The sequence below is a fragment of the Denticeps clupeoides genome, chromosome 3 (assembly GCF_900700375.1).
Source record: "Denticeps clupeoides chromosome 3, fDenClu1.1, whole genome shotgun sequence".
NCBI lineage: Eukaryota > Metazoa > Chordata > Actinopteri > Clupeiformes > Denticipitidae > Denticeps > Denticeps clupeoides.
In genome coordinates, this window is record NC_041709.1 from 36,702,947 (window position 1) to 36,721,832 (window position 18,886).

The window sequence follows — 18,886 nt, forward strand, 5'->3', positions numbered from 1 at the left end:
GCCCCTCCGGTCAGGTCCTGGCGGATTCACGTGGATCCTGTTCATGGCGCCAATTGTGGTGGGAATTGTCCCGTCTGGGGAGCTGCAAATGAAGAAAGTCAATTGAAGTTTTATTCAGCATGCGCATGGGGGGACTCGCAAGAAAAACTCCCCCCGTTAGTAAGTTCACAAGCCTAAGTGAACCTCCAATTCGCCTCTTGGATCCAGTAATTCAGGTATTAAATTGTCTTCTATGTGTCCTATGTATCATGTTCTACGTTCTGTCTGTGTGGGAGGGGTTTTCAAGTACGAATTTCATTGTGCTCTGTACGCTGTACAATAAACTTCTACCTCAACCTTGATTTGAAACTGATTAAAATAGTCACAACCATGGTGGCATGCCGAGGCAGATGAACGGAGACAATGAGACAAAACTAATGAATCACTCTGCTGCCCGGACCTCTGGAGACATGAATCTAGCTGAAGGTAAAGCCCCACGCTCTTCTACAGGGCATCAGCTCATCTGGTGTGTTCCTGGGCTCTGGTAAAGAGGCTGTGGAGTGGGTCCTGGCTCAGGGTGAAGGAGATCCCACCCTGACTGCTAAGAAGCTGGAGAAGATGATGGTTGCACTGGGGTTGCAAGAGGACACTTGCTCAGCAGATGAAGGAAAAGTTCTTCATATAGAAGGTGAGTTTCAGAGTCTGTAATGAAGACAGAAATACATCCAGTTGCTGTGATGACCACCTAGTGGGACCAAGTGGTGGTTCAAGTGGAGTCATCAGTGCACAAGCTCTCCACTAATTCATCCTACAGAAGATCACTCAGATCTTCTTACAGATGTTCCACTCTTCAGACTGACTTCCTACATGGAGAACATGGGGTCTAAAGGAAAGAAGGGAATTGGACTGAAGCAGCAAAAACCACATCAGCAGGTCAAGAGCAGAATAATATGAGAACCCACCAAAAAAAAAGCTGAGGAGCTGATTCTAGCCTTGATGGAAGATGGCTACAAGATTCCATAGGTCTCGTTGGAAGTTACTCATCCATCTGACAAAGGTGAACATGTAATTAAGAAAAATGTAGTTTGCTTTCACAGCAATATTGAACGCGAGTACAGGGAAATGTCATTAATTGTCCCCTAGATGACAAGAAAGCAATCCATGACATGACAGTACGTGTAGAAACACCGTATCTGGACTCGAACGCAACTGTCTATGGTATCTACAGTGCAGCGCTAAAATCGAGTCTGTGGAAGGTCCTGTGTCCCACAGAAACAATTCGGTGAAACCCTACACCTGTAATTCAGCAGTGGAGAGAGAGAAGAGGAGACGAATAAAGAGGTGACCTGGAAAGTCGAGGCAGATCAAATCATTACAAACACAAGGTTTACATGGATCCTGTTGTGAAGGAGACGTGGATTTGTGAAAAACAAAATTGGTGGTGGATTTGTGAAAAAGCATTTACCAGAGGCCCTTATCCAGAGCGACTTACAATCAGTAGTGACAGGGAATGTCCCCCCCTGGAGACACTCAGGGTTAAGTGTCCTGCTTAGGGACACGATGGTAGTAAGTGGGGTTTGAACCTGGATCTTCTGGTTCACAGGCGAGTGTGTTACCCCACTAGGCTACTACCACTCCAAAAAAGGGCTTCTCAAATTTGCCAGGTTATGGTTGTTTTTTTTCTTGTTCGAGTGTGACGTCACCATCTGTGTAGATCGTCCAGGTGAATTTATTTGAAATTTGAATCATGGCAACTGGGTGGGTAGACGTGACAGCCCCGCCCTGCCAGCTCCTCCTGCCCACAACCTGGTGGACGTGTGAATTGGGCCTGATATTCCTGGGGATGGATGAGAGGGCAGCATTATAGGTTGGAGATAAGTTGTGTCTGAGGCCTCCACCTCTGTTGAGTGAGAGTTGGTTGATTTGCACATACAAAAGTGTGAGGGAAGCTTTGCATGTGTAAATGTGTGTAGATCATGCATGCACGCATTAACTATAAAAATCTTTACATTTGTGTTGCCTTTCAGCATGTGGACGACTGGTAAATGGTGTATAATTTCATTTGAATTCCAGAGTTGATAATTTGTTATTAAAATGTTTTGGTAGACACACGTCATCAAGATGTCACTTCGGTCAGATAGATTTCTTTTCTTTAATATTCATTAAATATAAGTTCATTTATGAATGGTTTCTTGTTCTGAGGTACAGATACTTTCCACGGAAATTATAAGTGGGCAACATAATAATGATTTTTATTTCCTACATAAAACAATATATTTTTTAAATTGTCCATATAATTAAATGATATTTTTTCTAATATAACATCCATTAAACACTTCATTGTTGCTTAATGTTATAATACTATTATGACAGATTTGACATAATACAATATAATACAATTTCTTAATTAAATCATATACTTTGATATTTTTCTAAATTAAAAATGCCTGTAATGTCAAGAATGGGGGATTTAATCTACTTTAAGTGAAAGTGATGTGATTGTCATTGTGAAACACTGCAGCACAGCCGCTAGTTACCCACTAGGCCCCCGCTATCCCCGCGCTCTCCCCTGATCACACACACACACATACACACACACACACACACACACATACACACAAGACCACTCACACACACACACACACACAGTGTGGGGCAGCAGCGGACCCGAATCTCATGGGTTAAATGCAGACAACATTTTCATTGTGTTGCTGTGTGTTTGCTCTTTCTTGTAAGTCACATGACTTTAGAGGAGGGCAGCAGGCAGTGGGCAGCTGCAGATTGAGATCATCAGGAATAAAACCAGGAATCCAGCAGCTTCCTGACAGTCAGACAGCAGACCAGAGTCTCGGGTAAGAACCTGCTCACCTCTAGATAATCTCTAGTTCGTTTTAATAAGCATGTGTGTGCTGCTTGTGTTCTGTAGGTATTTTGGAACCCCTTTTGTCTGCTTTTAATAAAACTCTTCATAGTTGGCAGCTATGGCAGGGGAGATGAAGGGAAACCCTTTTCTGGGTTTTAGTGTTTCTCTTGATTTGTATAGAAATGTTTTCAGTGATAAAGAAATGTAAATATATTTCAAATATTCTTACAATGTTTTTTTATTTGCATTTGCATATGTTGGTAAAGCCAAAAAAAACATGTTGTTCTTTTACCATATTCTTCTCTTTAGAGCGATTTCATTATGCAGCTCAGAATCAGACTGGTCATATTTGTGATTGTAATTGTGAACACAGCACAGCACAATAAAAATACATCATATTACATCATATTGCCTAATTTTTTAATTAACAAAGCGTCTTTGTAAGGCTAGTTGAGGGAATGTGGTTCTTCTGGACATTAAGTAATCTGATTACATGCCTTTTTCCCCATGAACAATACTCATGTTAGTCCAGGTTCTAAAAGAAATATTGTTCTGTTGATACAGCTACATGCTGATATATTAACGCTACTTTTATTATTCTGTCGTATGACGGTTTAACCTAACGGTAACTTATTCTTAACATTATCACGTGTCAGTAGCAATAATTTGGGCCTGTCAGTATGACGGACCATTTATTATTGTCCTGGGAATACGTTTTTGGCTCCCTGAGGGCACCCGCTGCCACCAACGGGGGATTAAAAAACCCGGAAAAAGACAAAAAAGGACATGTTTTAAATTGAAGGCTGCCACGCTAAGACCGTGAAATGGCCACGCCCTGTTTGCGTTTTGGACGTTAGCATCAAAACACATGCTAACATGCTAATTTTTTAACTTGGTCCAAACGTCACCAAATTTAACGTGACGCATCTTGGCCACACCCTGTTAGCATTTTTGACATTATCATGCTGGCATTAGCATGCTTATATGTTAATTTTTCAAACGTCACCAAATTTCATGTGACCGCCTGTGACCGTGACGTATGTGGGGAAGTGGTGGCCTAGCGGTATCAGTGACACCTGGTCATTCGGCCACTTTATTAGGGATGCCCGGTCCTCCGGCCACTTTATTAGGGATGCCCAGTCCTCCGGCCACTTTATTAGTGAAGCCCGGTCATTTGACCACTTTATTAGGGACACCCGGCCATTCGGCCACTTTATTAGGGACACCCGGTCATTCGGCCACTTTATTAGGGACGCCCGGTCATTCAGCCACTTTATCAGTGACACCTGGTCATTCGGCCACTTTATTAGAGATGCCCGGTACTCCGGCCACTTTATTAGGGAAGCCCAGTCCTCCGGCCACTTTATTAGTGAAGCCCGGTCATTTGGCCACTTTATTAGGGACACCCGGTCATTCGGCCACTTTATTAGGGACGCCCGGTCATTCAGCCACTTTATCAGTGACACCTGGTCATTCGGCCACTTTATTAGGGATGCCCAGTCCTCCGGCCACTTTATTAGTGAAGCCCGGTCATTTGGCCACTTTATTAGGGACACCCGGTCATTCGGCCACTTTATTAGGGACACCCGGTCATTCGGCCACTTTATTAGGGACGCCCGGTCATTCAGCCACTTTATCAGTGACACCTGGTCATTCGGCCACTTTATTAGGGATGCCCGGTCCTCCGGCCACTTTATTAGGGATGCCCGGTCCTCCGGCCACTTTATTAGTGAAGCCCGGTCATTTGGCCACTTTATTAGTGACACCTGGTCATTCGGCCACTTTCTTAGGAATGCCGGTCCTCCGGCTCTTACAGCTGACACCAGATCTGGAGGCCACGCCCGCTGCCGTGACCAACGCCCAGACAAGCCCATCAAAAATTCATTTGGAATGTTGGTCTCTAGTTATACCTTTATTATCTATCTTTTCTCTGGAGTTTGTTCACAGACTTTCCATTCTAGTTAATAAATTGCTCTATTATTATTTTTATAAGTTTCTTCTCTACAGGACACTCAGCTTCCATCATGGCCGCAGCTAAGGAGATGAAGCCACGTGCTGTTCCACAGGGTATCTGCTCATCTGGTCAGGGTGGAGACACTGATGAGATGGTGTGGGTTGGGTTCCTAGACTCTCTTCCTGTCATCGGCTCTGTTAAAGAGGCTGTGGAGTGGGTCCTGGCTCTGGGTGAAGGAGATCCCATGCTTGCTGCTGAGAAGCAGGAGAAGATGATGGTTGCACTGGGGCTGCAAAAGGAGACCAGTGGAAGAAGCTCTGGAAGATCATCTGGGTTCAGCTCAGCCGATGAAGGGGAACTTCTTCATGCATCACATGCATGTATGTATCACATGTATCACATGCATGCGCGGACATGGTGGGAACTGACGCTGCAGTCCATGGTACAGGAAAGAGGGAGCGAGGTAGGGAAGGCAGGTGGTTCAGGCTCATGTTGCAGGGTCAGCAACAGCGAGGGCGGTCAGGTAGAAGATCCAAGCAAGGCGCATCCAGTCAACAAGGCGGGAATCCAAAGAGCGAAGGCCAGGAACGCAGGGGCTCTCACAGGCCACCAGACAGGCTGCCCCGCCCCTGCCTACATTGATTGGCCAAGTACGTCCGCGCAGTCAGATGAAAACAGAGATGTGGACATTTTGTCTTGCTAATGAAATAACTGAAGGGGTGAAATTATCGTACAGTATTTGATTTTTGGAATTATTGATCGTACATCGTATAAAATTAAAATGATAGTACAGTGGGGTGCAGTGGTGGTCTAGCGGTTAAGGAAGCAGCCCTGTAATCGTAAGGTTGTGGGTTCGAGTCCCGATCTGCCAAAGTGCCACTGAGGTCCCCTTGATGAACGTACTGTCCCCACACACGGCTCCCCGGGCGCCTGTCATGGTGCCCACTGCTCACTCAGGGTGATGGTTATAAATACAGAGGACACGTGTCACTGTGTCCTGCGCTGCTGTGTTTCACTCAAAAAAAATTAAAATACGATAATTATTGTACGTTTGGAAACGTTGATGCGATGGTGGATGTGAGGATGAGCGTGTGCCCCCTGCTGGCGTGGTGGGTGAATGAGAGCCGTGACAAGAAGGTGAATTTCAGTGTCTGTAAGGGGGACGTCTAGTTCTGCCCGTGTGAGACAGAGATGTCTCTCATGTCTCTCACTGATCATGTGTCAGTTCAGAAATGTAAATATTCTGATGTCTACATAGAAGAATCATCTACACAGGTTACATGTCTACATAGGTTCATGCTGACATCATGCACCAGACCCCCACTGATTCGTCCTACAGAAGACCACTCTGATTTCTCTTGTTCTTACAGGTGTTCCACTCATCAGCCTGACTTCTTACATCGAGAACATGGCGTCTAAAGGGAAGAAAGGATCTGTGTCTCAAGAAGCCGGTCAACAGCAGAAGAAAATGATTGAAATTAAAAACATGATACAGGAGGCGTTTCGCCGTATAGATCCAGACTACCAAATTGATGAGCAGCTTCTTAAAGACACTGGTGTACGTTCTCGAAGAGGAGAGCATGTGATCAACAACGATGTTCTTAAATTTCACACCAAAATCCTGACAGAGAGAGGAATCCAGCGTGATGTGCAGTGTCCCCTGAAGAGAAGTATTCAGAATGATATCATGTATGAGATGGTGGCAGAGTTTGAACCATACGAGCTGTACATCAATGTGAACGCTGTGATTTATGGATTTTATTGTGGTGTGTTAAGAATCGCTCTGTGGATGCTGCTGGAACCAACCAGTCAGATGAGATCCAACCCCCTCCCAGCAGTTCAGAACTGGAGGATACAAATGCATAGAAGGACTGAAGAGGTGAACTGGAGAGATGAGGCCGACCGTATCATTACTAACATGAACGCCTGCCAGGCTTATGTGGATCCTTTTGCGAAGGTGAAGTGGACTGGAAATTCAAGTGCCAAACTTAGAAAGTTTGAAGATGCTAGAGAAAGTGTAGCGGTCATGTACCAAGACACACGTGGACCTGGTTACTTTGGGAAATTGTCAGTTTCTGTTTAGATGGGTGAGGTCTTCTGATTAAGCTCGACTAAATCATTACTCCTTCAGTATGCATGTGGAGTATTAAAGAGTACTCTTTGGCATTATTCCATTATTCAGGGCCGAGAGGAGAAAAATCTTTGAAAGGACAAACAGAAAGACTGACAGAGGGACTAACAGAGACATACTGACTGACAGAGGGACTAACAGAGGCATACTGACTGACAGAGGGACTAACAGAGACATACTGACTGACAGAGGGACTAACAGAGACATACTGACTGACAGAGGGACTAACAGAGGCATACTGACTGACAGAGGGACTAACAGAGACATACTGACTGACAGAGGGACTAACAGAGGCATACTGACTGACAGAGGGACTAACAGAGACATACTGACTGACAGAGGGACTAACAGAGACATACTGACTGACAGAGGGACTAACAGAGACATACTGACTGACAGAGGGACTAACAGAGACATACTGACTGACAGAGGGACTAACAGAGACATACTGACTGACAGAGGGACTAACAGAGGCATACTGACTGACAGAGGGACTAACAGAGACATACTGACTGACAGAGGGACTAACAGAGACATACTGACTGACAGAGGGACTAACAGAGACATACTGACTGACAGAGGGACTAACAGAGGGCATACTGACTGACAGAGGGACTAACAGAGACATACTGACTGACAGAGGGACTAACAGAGACATACTGACTGACAGAGGGACTAACAGAGACATACTGACTGACAGAGGGACTAACAGAGACATACTGACTGACAGAGGGACTAACAGAGACATACTGACTGACAGAGGGACTAACAGAGGCATACTGACTGACAGAGGGACTAACAGAGACATACTGCACAGCCCTGCTCTGGATCTGACTGACTTTCTGCACATTTATATTTCAGTATTTTGTTCACTCAGTAAATAAAAATGGCATCTAAACATTTGAAAATATTCTGGCAGTCACTTTAATCCCATAAAACAGACTGTTTTACTTGTACCGATATGAGTCTTCAGTCCAATTTAAAGCAATACCCTATTAAAGTAGTAAAGTACTGTAATTACTGTTCGATATGTAAAGGTGGCTTTCCATGTGAAAGCCAGGTCTTACTGTGATGGATTAACATGCGTTAATGTTTTAATTAAAAATGAACCATGTTGGATCCAGGAGAAAATATCTCTATAGGAACAGGTTGGACCCCAGGGTCTGGTCATTCTGGTCATTTTAAATAAACTAAACTGTTGCTACTCAGGACCAAATGACTTAATTATTTCACACTAGCAACACAATCATGACCTTACATTCACTATGTGAGGGACTTCAACACAAATATGGAAATGAGTACATTTCCCACTTATATCATCTTATAACCTGGAACCTTCAACAAGACTGACAGGAGGGCAGTGTCACTTCAATTCACATAATACCCATGATCATTGTTATTTTAAAATATGGGTCCGTAATACTGTCATCATTACTGAGAAATGAGCACAGAGGTGTGGGAAGAACAGGACGCTGATGACCCCCAATCTAAACCATGAACTCTTGCTGCTTGTCTAGGTGGAATATGCTTCTGGAACTCTTGTTACATGGCAAATGTGCAGCAGAATTATATTTTGACAGAATACTGAAGTATCTGCAGAACACTTGCATAGCTTAAAATCACAAATACAGACATACAGCAAACTATGAGAATAAGAATTGTATGTTTGTGCTCTTTCTTCTGTTTATGAATACACGGGAAGTGCAGCAGTTAGTATTGTTGGCAGGGCTGGTAGTTAGTTGAGGGTTAGTAAAGCCCGTTGTCTAGTCTTAATGGGCCTTAGGCAGGTAGATCTCAAATTGTGCTTTTTTTTTTTTTACAAACCAGCTGATGTCTATGAATCTTTAATAAATAAATAAATAAAGCAAAGCAGATAGCAGCCATTTTTAAACTGTAAAACCATCATGGACGCTGGAAGGTTGGACCACTGTAGAACCTCATTGTGCTTCTGGCCTCTGCACTGCTGACGAACTCTGTATGTAAGTAAGAACATGATGAACGAGTCTGTTCACTCTCACATTACCTGCATCTACAGTCTATAGTTTTGCTGATTTCTCCTTTTCCTTGTGTCCATGACGGGTCTCCAACCCACTAACCCAAGGGCACGGTGATCAAAGTTTTAGAACCCACATAACTTTTTACAATAACCATAAATTGAACAAACAAAAATGCATATTTGACATAACCAGAAACATTAACACACTTCAACATTCTACAATTAATTCAACACCCGGATTGTCATTATTATTCCCTCTCACCCACACCAGAATACAGGTACCCAAAATAAAAGTCTTTAGAAAATAAGAAAATAAAAGACACAAAGCACACATTTAAAGAAATATACTTATAAATCTAGTGTAACCATTTCACTCCGGCACACTTGCATCAGGTGCATGATGGGAAATGAGCCCAAAATATTGGTCTCCGTAATGAAGTTGATTCGTGTAAACTCAGCGCCTCCTTTCTGACTCCAGAAAGACTGAAGTGACCAGAATTCAGGGCCTCAGTTCTGCTCTGCTCCGTCCACGTCAGCATGGTTCTAGATTTTGGCTAGGGCGCCACCTAGTGGTCAGAAACAGATAGTGCTACCAGAGTCCAGCTCAGGAGCACAATGGTAGTAAGTGGGATTTGAACCTGGTTCATAGGCGAGTGTGTTACCCGCTAGGCTACTACCACCCTATTAAAAGATTATTTCCGGACCCGCTCTTCATGTTGTCGTGTTGATGTTTTACATTTAATGTGTTTATCTTGTTAAATTGACGAATCTGCTGCCACCAACAGGTCCTTATCTGTTTTAAAGTGCTTTATAAACAAGGATCCTATCTTCTGCTGAGAAGATGATTTATTTAATACTGTGTAATAAAGTGGGCTGAGTTTCTTCTTTACTTTACTTGGCAGTCCGATCCCAATCGTCCCTGTTGTCGACTAGTCGAGACCACCACCACCTTTAAGAAGCAGCTGAAAACCCACTTGTTTAAGCATTTCAGACGAATATAACACTTATGCACACACTCACAAAATAAAATAAAAATCTTCTTCTAGCACTTAACAATTTCCGAGCATGACAAGTTGGGTCTTATCAGGGCTCTTAGTTTTTTTTAACTCAAAATCTACAGAAATTGCTGGTGTCTTCCTCTTGTAAGTCGCTTTGGATGAACGCGTCTGCCAAGTAAAGTAAAGTGCTAGATGATTATTTTTTGTGACTGTGTGTGTTAGCGTTATACTTGTTTGTTTTTTCAAGATGGTAATTCTTCTTCTCCTCAGTATTCGGATAATGATGAATAAATACTATCTTACGGAAATCGTTGTTTGGAAGGTCACGTGGCGCGCCGCCGATTGGTGACGCGTCGGCGCCTCTGCGCATGCGCGCCACTCCAGCGGAGCCCGGTGCGCATGCGCGTTGCGCAGTTCGGACCTGCGCGAACCCTCCGCTCGACACGACATTTTCTCCGCCCGGGCCAGCATGGCCGCCACCAGCCGCAGCCCCCCCGGCTCCGAGGCGGCCTCCGTCGGGCCGCAGCCCCGCCGGGACGCGGCGACCCGGTGAAGCGCCTCCACTTCCGCTCTCTGCTCCGCCCGCTCGGCCGCCCGGATGTTCGCCGACCTGCGGGACAAGCTGCGGGCCATGACCCCGAACCGGGAGCCGCTGGCCGAGCGCCGGGCCGCAGTGAAGCGCAGCCGCCGCGCCGACTCGGACCCGGACCCGCACTCAGACCCGGAACCGCACCCCGACCCCGAGTCCGAGGCGCGCAGGGTCCGCGGCGGCATCGTGCAGGCGCGCGTCTTCACCGACGCCGAGTGCGCGCGCATCGAGCGCCGGATCGACGACGTGGTGGCGCGCGCGGACCGTGGGCTGTGGCGCGCGCGCACCGTGGACCGCGCCCCGCTGCGCAGCAAGTACTTCTTCGGGGAGGGCTACACGTACGGCGCGCAGCTGCGGCGCCGCGGGCCCGGCCAGGAGCGCCTGTACCCCCGCGGCGAGGTGGACGACATCCCGGCGTGGGTGCGGGAGCTCGTCATCGACCGCCTGGTGGCCCGCGGCCTCATCCCGGACGGCTTCGTCAACAGCGCCGTGATCAACGACTACCAGCCCGGCGGCTGCATCGTGTCCCACGTGGACCCGGTCCACATCTTCGAGCGGCCCATCGTGTCCGTGTCCTTCTTCAGCGACAGCGCGCTCTGCTTCGGCTGCCGCTTCCGCTTCAAGCCCATCCGCGTGTCCGAGCCCGTCCTGCAGCTGCCGGTGGTCCGGGGCGGGGTCACGATGCTCAGGTGACCGACCAGGGCCGCCGAGGCCCCGCCCCGCCGAGGCCCCGCCCCCGCGCCGCCCCTTAACGTGTGTCTGTGTTTCAGTGGCTACGCGGCTGACGACATCACGCACTGCGTCCGGCCGCAGGACATCAAGGAGAGGAGAGCCGTCATCATCCTCAGGAAGTGAGAGGGGGGGGGTGATGGTCACTGTGAGACGCTGCAGCGCAGCACGCGGTGCCGCGGTGACACGTGTCCTCTGTATTTAACCGTCACCCTTGGTGACAGTGGGCACCGTGACAGGCGCCCGGGGAGCAGCGTGTGGGGACGGGACCTCAGCGGCACCTCGCGGTTCGGGACTCGAACCCGCAACCTTGTGATTACGGGGCCGCTTCCTTAACCGCTAGGCCACCGCCGCCCCTAATATAGTGCATAATCGCACATTAAACCACAATAAAATCGCTCAGCCCGACTGTCTGGGGGGTTTTACTGATCACCGCTGTCTTTTCAGAACCAGACCAGATGCCCCACGATTGGATGCAAGCCCCACAAGCCCCGCCCACCCGGTTACCGAACACCGACACACACTCAAAGCTAAACGTTCACACCGGAAGGCCGATCCTGATGCTGCTCACAGGTACACCGACACCCTCACTCACCTACACCTACACTTATACCCGCACACCTACAACCGCACGCACCTACACCCACACTTACACCCGCACACACACAACCATACACCTACACACACCCTCACTCATATACACACCTACACACCCTCACCTACAACCGCATGCACCGACACCCGCACACACCTACACCATCACTCAGCTACACCCTCACACACCTACACTCACACCCACAGAACAGTAGAATAAGGTGTGTGGTGGTAAAACGGACTCTGTGTGTTTAGGCCACGTGTTCTGGAGATGGATAAAGAGGAGAACCGCCTCTCACGATCGCGCACAGATCGTACGTCACCGGATGTGGACACGCCCCCCCGCAAGGTGAAGATGAGGAGGCACTGAGGGACACGCCTCTCTCTTCCTGCCCGAATCTGATGAATGATCATGTGACTAGGGTTTATGGTGGAAATGACGTCTAAAGAGACGCAGAAGAGGATGAAGAATTCAGTGGTGAACCCACCAGGTGGGTTGGTGTAAATATGGACTTTTTGGATTTTTATTTTATTTTTTGACCTTGTTTTCTGGTTCAGCGGTGGTGGGTGGAGTTCTGAACCCTGCGCTCCATCACCTGTCTTCTGGTTGGACGATTTGTTTTGTTTGCACTGTTGATGGTGCTTTAAAAGAAGTGATGAACACTGCGACTGTCGGAGGTCAGCTGACCCGCCTGCATACTCTGCAGTGGCCAATCACGTGTGTCCATCTGATTTTTGGAAATCACAGTAAAAGAAATGGAGTTGAATGTCTGTGTCACTTATTTACCCACGTAGGAAACTACACACATTACCGCCTTGTCCACTTTACTTCTCCACCTGTCAGGAAACGTACTTCTTACTCAGCAGCCGAGTTTTAACACGGAAATGAAGCCGTATTCAGTCTCGTACGCGCACCACGTTCGCAGCAGGTTCGGAAACCTGAAAGCGGCTTTACTTTATGTACGTTGGTGATGAGGACTTGATGACTTCCGCTTTCCCACGGCGTCCAGGTGAGCTACGTAATACGAATACGTCAGCGTTTTCACAAAAAAGACGCTCCGTCCACACGGAATTCACTCTGGAAGCCATTTCGGAAAATAACCGTTCTGCGTCGCATGAAATGCAAGAGAAACGTTCTCGTGTGGATGGGACCTGAGTGGAAACGAGCAGCTGCCTGATAATTCATGGTGCGTAGTTTAAAAACAAGATCATCACTTATTACATTAACATTATTAATCACACATATTTAAAATATGGAATAATTACACTAATATACTAAATGTGTTTCAATGGTCATTGCAAAGTGACTAAAACAGTCAGAATTACAAGCAGTAGTTACAGGGACAAGTCATCTGTTACAATGATTTAAATGGTTTATTATCTATTTATTATGTTACATTTATTGGTTTTTAAGAGTCATGACCCTTTCTCGTGGATATATGGGGCGCATCTTTCGCACCAGAGTTTTGTCCTTTAAAGCCCCGCCCCCCGCGTAGCCACGCCCCCTGTGGGCGGCGCGGTGACGTGTGACGGCGAAGCGGAAGCTGCGCGCAGGTGAAGTAGGTAAATAAAACGGTCCGGGTTTCGATGTTCTGGTGGACGGAACCGAGATTCGACTCGGTCACGTAAATCACCACGAAAAGAGCCGAACGGAGCGTGACTATAGACGCGGGGTAACGTGTCCCCACAACACGTGTCCTGGTGTCTATTTCTGAGGCGCCAGCTGCAGTGACTATAAAGAGCAGGAAGGAGGAACTTCAGGACCCGTGTCGGGTGTCCCAGCAGGTCCACTTCTACTTGTAGATCTACTGGAGTGTGTTGGTGGTGACAGTAAAAACACGATTCATTTACATTTAAGGCATTTGGCAGATGTTATGATGTTATGGAAACTGATTTTTAAAAGAGCTGAAGGTCCTGCTTCACGTAACAGGTGGACCAGGTTAAAGTGAGACCGGGGGACGGGTGGACCGGGTTAAAGTGACACCGGGGGACTGGTGGACCGGGTTAAAGTGACACCGGGGGACGGGTGGACCGGGTTAAAGTGACACCGGGGGACTGGTGGACCGGGTTAAAGTGACACCGGGGGACGGGTGGACCGGGTTAAAGTGAGACCGGGGGACGGGTGGACCGGGTTAAAGTGAGACCGGGGGACGGGTGGATCGGGTTAAAGTGAGACCAGGAGACTGGTGGACCAGGTTAAATTGAGACCAGGGGGTGGACCGGGTTAAAATGAGACCGGGGGACGGTGGATCGGCTTAAAGTGAGACCAGGGACGGTGGATTGGCTTAAAGTGAGACCAGGGGACGGGTGGACCGGGTTAAAGTGAGACCAGGAGAGTGGTGGACCGGGTTAAATTGAGACCAGGGGGTGGACCGGGTTAAAATGAGACCGGGGGACGGTGGATCGGCTTAAAGTGAGACCAGGGGACGGTGGATCGGCTTAAAGTGAGACCAGGGGACGGGTGGACCGGGTTAAAGTGAGACCAGGAGACGGGTGGACCGGGTTAAAGTGAGACCAGGAGACTGGTGGACCAGGTTAAATTGAGACCAGGGGGTGGACCGGGTTAAAATGAGACCGGGGGACGGGTGGATCGGGTTAAAGTGAGACCAGGAGACTGGTGGACCAGGTTAAATTGAGACCAGGGGGTGGACCGGGTTAAAATGAGACCGGGGGATGGTGGATCGGCTTAAAGTGAGACCAGGGGACGGTGGATCGGCTTAAAATGAGACCGGGGGACGGTGGATCGGCTTAAAGTGAGACCAGGGGACGGTGGATCGGCTTAAAGTGAGACCAGGAGACTGGTGGACCAGGTTAAATTGAGACCAGGGAACGGGTGGACCGGGTTAAAATGAGACCAGGAGACTGGTGGACCAGGTTAAATTGAGACCAGGGGGTGGACCGGGTTAAAATGAGACCGGGGGACGGGTGGATCGGGTTAAAGTGAGACCAGGAGACTGGTGGACCAGGTTAAATTGAGACCAGGGGGTGGACCGGGTTAAAATGAGACCGGGGGACGGTGGATCGGCTTAAAGTGAGACCAGGGGACGGTGGATCGGCTTAAAATGAGACCGGGGGACGGTGGATCGGCTTAAAGTGAGACCAGGGGACGGTGGATCGGCTTAAAGTGAGACCAGGAGACTGGTGGACCAGGTTAAATTGAGACCAGGGAACGGGTGGACCGGGTTAAAATGAGACCGGGGGACGGTGGATCGGCTTAAAGTGAGACCGGGGGACGGGTGGACCAGGTTAAAGTGAGACCGGGGGACGGGTGGACCGGGTTAAAGTGAGACCACGAGACTGGTGGACCAGGTTAAATTGAGACCAGGGGACGGGTGGACCGGGTTAAAGTGAGACCGGGGGACGGGTGGACCGGGTTAAAGTGAGACCGGGGGACGGGTGGACCGGGTTAAAGTGAGACCGGGAGACGGGTGGACCGGGTTAAAGTGAGACCGGGGGACGGGTGGACCGGGTTAAATTGAGACCAGGGGGTGGACTGGGTTAAAGTGAGACCAAGAGAGGTTGGAACGGGATAGACTGAGACCAGGAGACAGGTGGACCGGGTTAAAGTGAGACCGGGGGACGGGTGGACCAGGTTAAAGTGAGACCGGGGGACGGTGGATCGGCTTAAAGTGAGACTGGTGGACCAGGTTAAATTGAGACCAGGGAACGAGTGGACCGGGTTAAAATGAGACCGGGGGACGGTGGATCGGCTTAAAGTGAGACCGGGGACGGGTGGACCAGGTTAAAGTGAGACCGGGGGACGGGTGGACCGGGTTAAAGTGAGACCAGGTTAAATTGAGACCAGGGGACGGGTGGACCAGGTTAAATTGAGACCAGGGGACGGTGGATCGGCTTAAAGTGAGACCAGGAGACTGGTGGACCAGGTTAAATTGAGACTAGGGAACGGGTGGACCGGGTTAAAGTGAGACCGGGAGACGGGTGGACCGGGTTAAAGTGAGACCGGGAGACGGGTGGACCGGGTTAAAGTGAGACCGGGGGACGGGTGGACCGGGTTAAAGTGAGACCAGGAGACTGGTGGACCGGGTTAAATTGAGACCAGGGGACGGGTGGACCGGGTTAAAGTGAGACCAGGGGACGGGTGGACCGGGTTAAATTGAGACCAGGGGACGGGTGGACCGGGTTAAAGTGAGACCAGGAGACTGGTGGACCGGGTTAAATTGAGACCGGGGGACGGGTGGACCGGGTTAAAGTGAGACCAGGAGACTGGTGGACCGGGTTAAATTGAGACCAGGGGACGGGTGGACCAGGTTAAATTGAGACCAGGAGACTGGTGGACCGGGTTAAATTGAGACCAGGGGACGGGTGGACCGGGTTAAATTGAGACCGGGGGACGGGTGGACCGGGTTAAAGTGAGACCGGGGGACGGGTGGACCGGGTTAAAGTGAGACCGGGGGACGGGTGGACCGGGTTAAAGTGACACCGGGGGACTGGTGGACCGGGTTAAAGTGACACCGGGGGACTGGTGGACCGGGTTAAAGTGAGACCGGGGGACGGGTGGACCGGGTTAAAGTGAGACCGGGGGACGGGTGGACCGGGTTAAAGTGACACCGGGGGACTGGTGGACCGGGTTAAAGTGACACCGGGGGACGGGTGGACCGGGTTAAAGTGAGACCGGGGGACGGGTGGACCGGGTTAAAGTGAGACCGGGGGACGGGTGGATCGGGTTAAAGTGAGACCGGGAGACGGGTGGACCGGGTTAAAGTGAGACGGGTGGACCAGTCACCCGCTAGGCTACTTCCACCCAGATAATCAGTTAATTGAGCAGGTTCTGGCATCAGGTTGGTTCCTGTAGGTTCTGGAGCCGTCATGTGATCTCCTGTACATGTGGTTCCAGGTACAGCGAGTGATGTACTCGGCCGGGAGGAGACGTGGCGAGGACGGGATCGCGGTGGTGATCGACTTCTTGCTCGCCAACGCACGACTGGTGATGGGAGTGGGAGGGGCTGCGGTGCTGGGCGTGGCCACGTTGCTTGTGAAGCGGGTGAGCGTGATGTGACGGGTACAGATTGGTACAGGGAAGATCATATTTTCATAATTCATGATGACCCCCTCACGTCTTCACCGCCATCACGTTACGGCGGAGGAGGCCGCCAGTCAGGACTTCATGGTAGAGACGTGTGGAGTTTCTCACACTGTAAGAAAACTAGACATTTCTGGACCACTGAGTCCCGTGTGTGGAGGAGAGCAGACATCTGCCGGTTATCACCGTCCTTACTGTGGACCATGGTGCTGGTGGCATCATGCTGTGGAGTGTCTGCTGGACATGGTGTCTTCAGGAGAGAAAGTGTGGATTCAGTGAAAATTCTCTACGTTCACAGCTGATGGAACGAGCCGGACGGGCTGCCGACCAGGAGAAGGATGAGAAGCAGCCGGCCGACAGCTGGGAGGAGCTCAGCCTCGTCAACTCCGCCCCCAAACTTCTCAAAAAGGGCATTGAGGGTGTGGCCATCAAGCAGATCTCTGCTGCAGCCAGGAAGGGTGAGAAAGTCCTCGGCGGGGACAGCAGCAGTGCGGGTGATGATGATGATGTGTGTGTGTGTCCAGTTGACCTGTCTCAGCAGCACTCAGGCTGTCCCCCGGCGGCGTCTCCTGTGTCTGACGTGAAGCTACGCCGCGCCCCGCCCACCCTGCAGGACCGCCTCCAGCAGTACTACCACACGCGCGTGTGTGTGAGTCGCGCCGAGGCCCAGCGCGCCCACCGGGTGGCGCTGGAGGTCGGCGCCGAGATCCAGGCCTTCCTGAGGACCAAGCACCCGGAGATGCCGCTGGGGGACGTGAGCGTGGCGGGGTCCCTGCTGGACGAGCTGCAGGTCCTGAGGGCCGACCGCGCCTGCCTGCTGGTGGCGCTGCAGGTGACGATGACGTTTCCGCGAGTGGAACTCGAATGAAGGAGTAAACTCTTCCTGTGTCCTCAGGTGGAGGAGACGCTCTGGACGCCTCTCAGGGGCGAGGACACGTTCTTGTCCCACCCCCACCTCTGCATGCTGCGGCGGGAGAACCTGGAGTACTTCCCCAGGGGGCGGAGCTACTGGGACCGCTTCCTGGTGGGCGGATACATGTCGTCCCGGCTGATCGGCGACCTGCTCAGGAAGTCGGTGACCGAGGCGATGAACTGGCCGTCTCTGAGCGGGACGCTGGACTGCGAGGTGCGGCCGCTGCTGGGCGCGGCCGATATCGAGCTGGAGGTCCTCGCCGGTGACGACGTGGCGCGTCTGGTCGTCACCGTCCTGCCCGCCGCCCGCTTCGTGGACCGCCGGGTTCTGAGCGCGCAGCTCAGCCGGACCGGCCCGTACGACCACGCCTGGTACCACAGCCTCTACAGCGGCGAGGCGGGCCGCCTGGCCGCTCTCGACCAATCAGACGGCGGCGTGAGGAGGAAGTGCTTGAAGACGCTGACGGCGGTGTGCCGCACGTGCCCCGCCCTCAGTCGCCTCGGTGGCCGGCACCTCAGGAGCCTGATTTTGCGCCTCAGCGACCAGGAGTCTGATTGGTCGGAGGGGGCGTTCAGTGGGCGGTTCCGCCAGGCTATCGTGGAGCTGATTGGCTGTCTGGAAGTGGGGCAGCTGCCCAGTTATTTTAAGCCAGCGGTCAATCTCCTGAGCCAATTCGGTGAGGACGACATCGATGAGATGGGCTTCCTGCTGTACTGTGCTCTGTCCGAGCCAGAACAATTACTCATGTAGCGTGCGAGTGTGCACACACACACACACACACACACACACACACACACACACACACACAGGCTCCTCCCACTGTTCACTGTGCCACTTGTGCATGAATGTTGTATTTTTATAATGTCTCTAGAAGTGTGTTCTGCTGTTTTTATGCGTATGAATGTTAAGCTCACGGCTTCCGCCACTTTAAAGTCCAGCAGTCAGAAGTGACTGGGACTGAAAATGAAATAAAATCCCAACTGGACTCCTGGCTCCGCCTCTTCTGACGTCACGCACCCACCTCACCCTGATTGGCTGGAGAACAGTGCAGCGTAACCATTAAGACGGTTTAATACTTCAGTTCACGTCAGTGCTTTTA

The 18,886-nt window shown here is 50.4% G+C and overlaps 3 protein-coding genes across 10 annotated transcripts; all 3 read left to right on the forward strand.

Moving 5' to 3' along the window:
• The first annotated feature begins 2,762 nt into the window (after positions 1 to 2,762).
• Positions 2,763 to 7,170, forward strand: LOC114786666 (uncharacterized). 2 transcript variants are annotated; one of them, XM_028973957.1, is made up of 4 exons: positions 2,763 to 2,831; positions 4,836 to 5,176; positions 6,167 to 6,485; positions 6,573 to 7,170. In XM_028973957.1, the coding sequence occupies exons 2-4, from the start codon at positions 4,867 to 4,869 to the stop codon at positions 6,877 to 6,879; spliced, it is 936 nt and encodes a 311-aa protein (XP_028829790.1). In that variant the 5' UTR covers positions 2,763 to 2,831; positions 4,836 to 4,866; the 3' UTR covers positions 6,880 to 7,170. The 2 variants fall into 2 exon arrangements, with proteins under 2 accessions (XP_028829790.1, XP_028829789.1); XM_028973956.1 differs by having other exon boundaries at positions 6,167 to 7,170.
• Positions 7,171 to 10,299: 3,129 nt separating this feature from the next.
• On the forward strand, positions 10,300 to 12,600 carry alkbh5 (alkB homolog 5, RNA demethylase). The gene is made up of 4 exons (XM_028973353.1): positions 10,300 to 11,199; positions 11,281 to 11,361; positions 11,687 to 11,812; positions 12,089 to 12,600. Exons 1-4 carry the CDS (start codon positions 10,520 to 10,522, stop codon positions 12,201 to 12,203), a joined length of 1,002 nt encoding a protein of 333 aa, XP_028829186.1. The 5' UTR covers positions 10,300 to 10,519; the 3' UTR covers positions 12,204 to 12,600.
• A 719-nt stretch (positions 12,601 to 13,319) lies between these two features.
• Positions 13,320 to 18,772, forward strand: mief2 (mitochondrial elongation factor 2). 7 transcript variants are annotated; one of them, XM_028973919.1, is made up of 5 exons: positions 13,366 to 13,618; positions 16,689 to 16,835; positions 17,173 to 17,332; positions 17,399 to 17,706; positions 17,770 to 18,772. In XM_028973919.1, exons 2-5 carry the CDS (start codon positions 16,701 to 16,703, stop codon positions 18,535 to 18,537), a joined length of 1,371 nt encoding a protein of 456 aa, XP_028829752.1. In that variant the 5' UTR covers positions 13,366 to 13,618; positions 16,689 to 16,700; the 3' UTR covers positions 18,538 to 18,772. The 7 variants fall into 7 exon arrangements, with proteins under 7 accessions (XP_028829748.1, XP_028829753.1, XP_028829752.1 ...); XM_028973915.1 differs by having other exon boundaries at positions 13,320 to 13,396; positions 17,173 to 17,706; XM_028973914.1 differs by having other exon boundaries at positions 17,173 to 17,706.
• Positions 18,773 to 18,886: the final 114 nt, after the last annotated feature.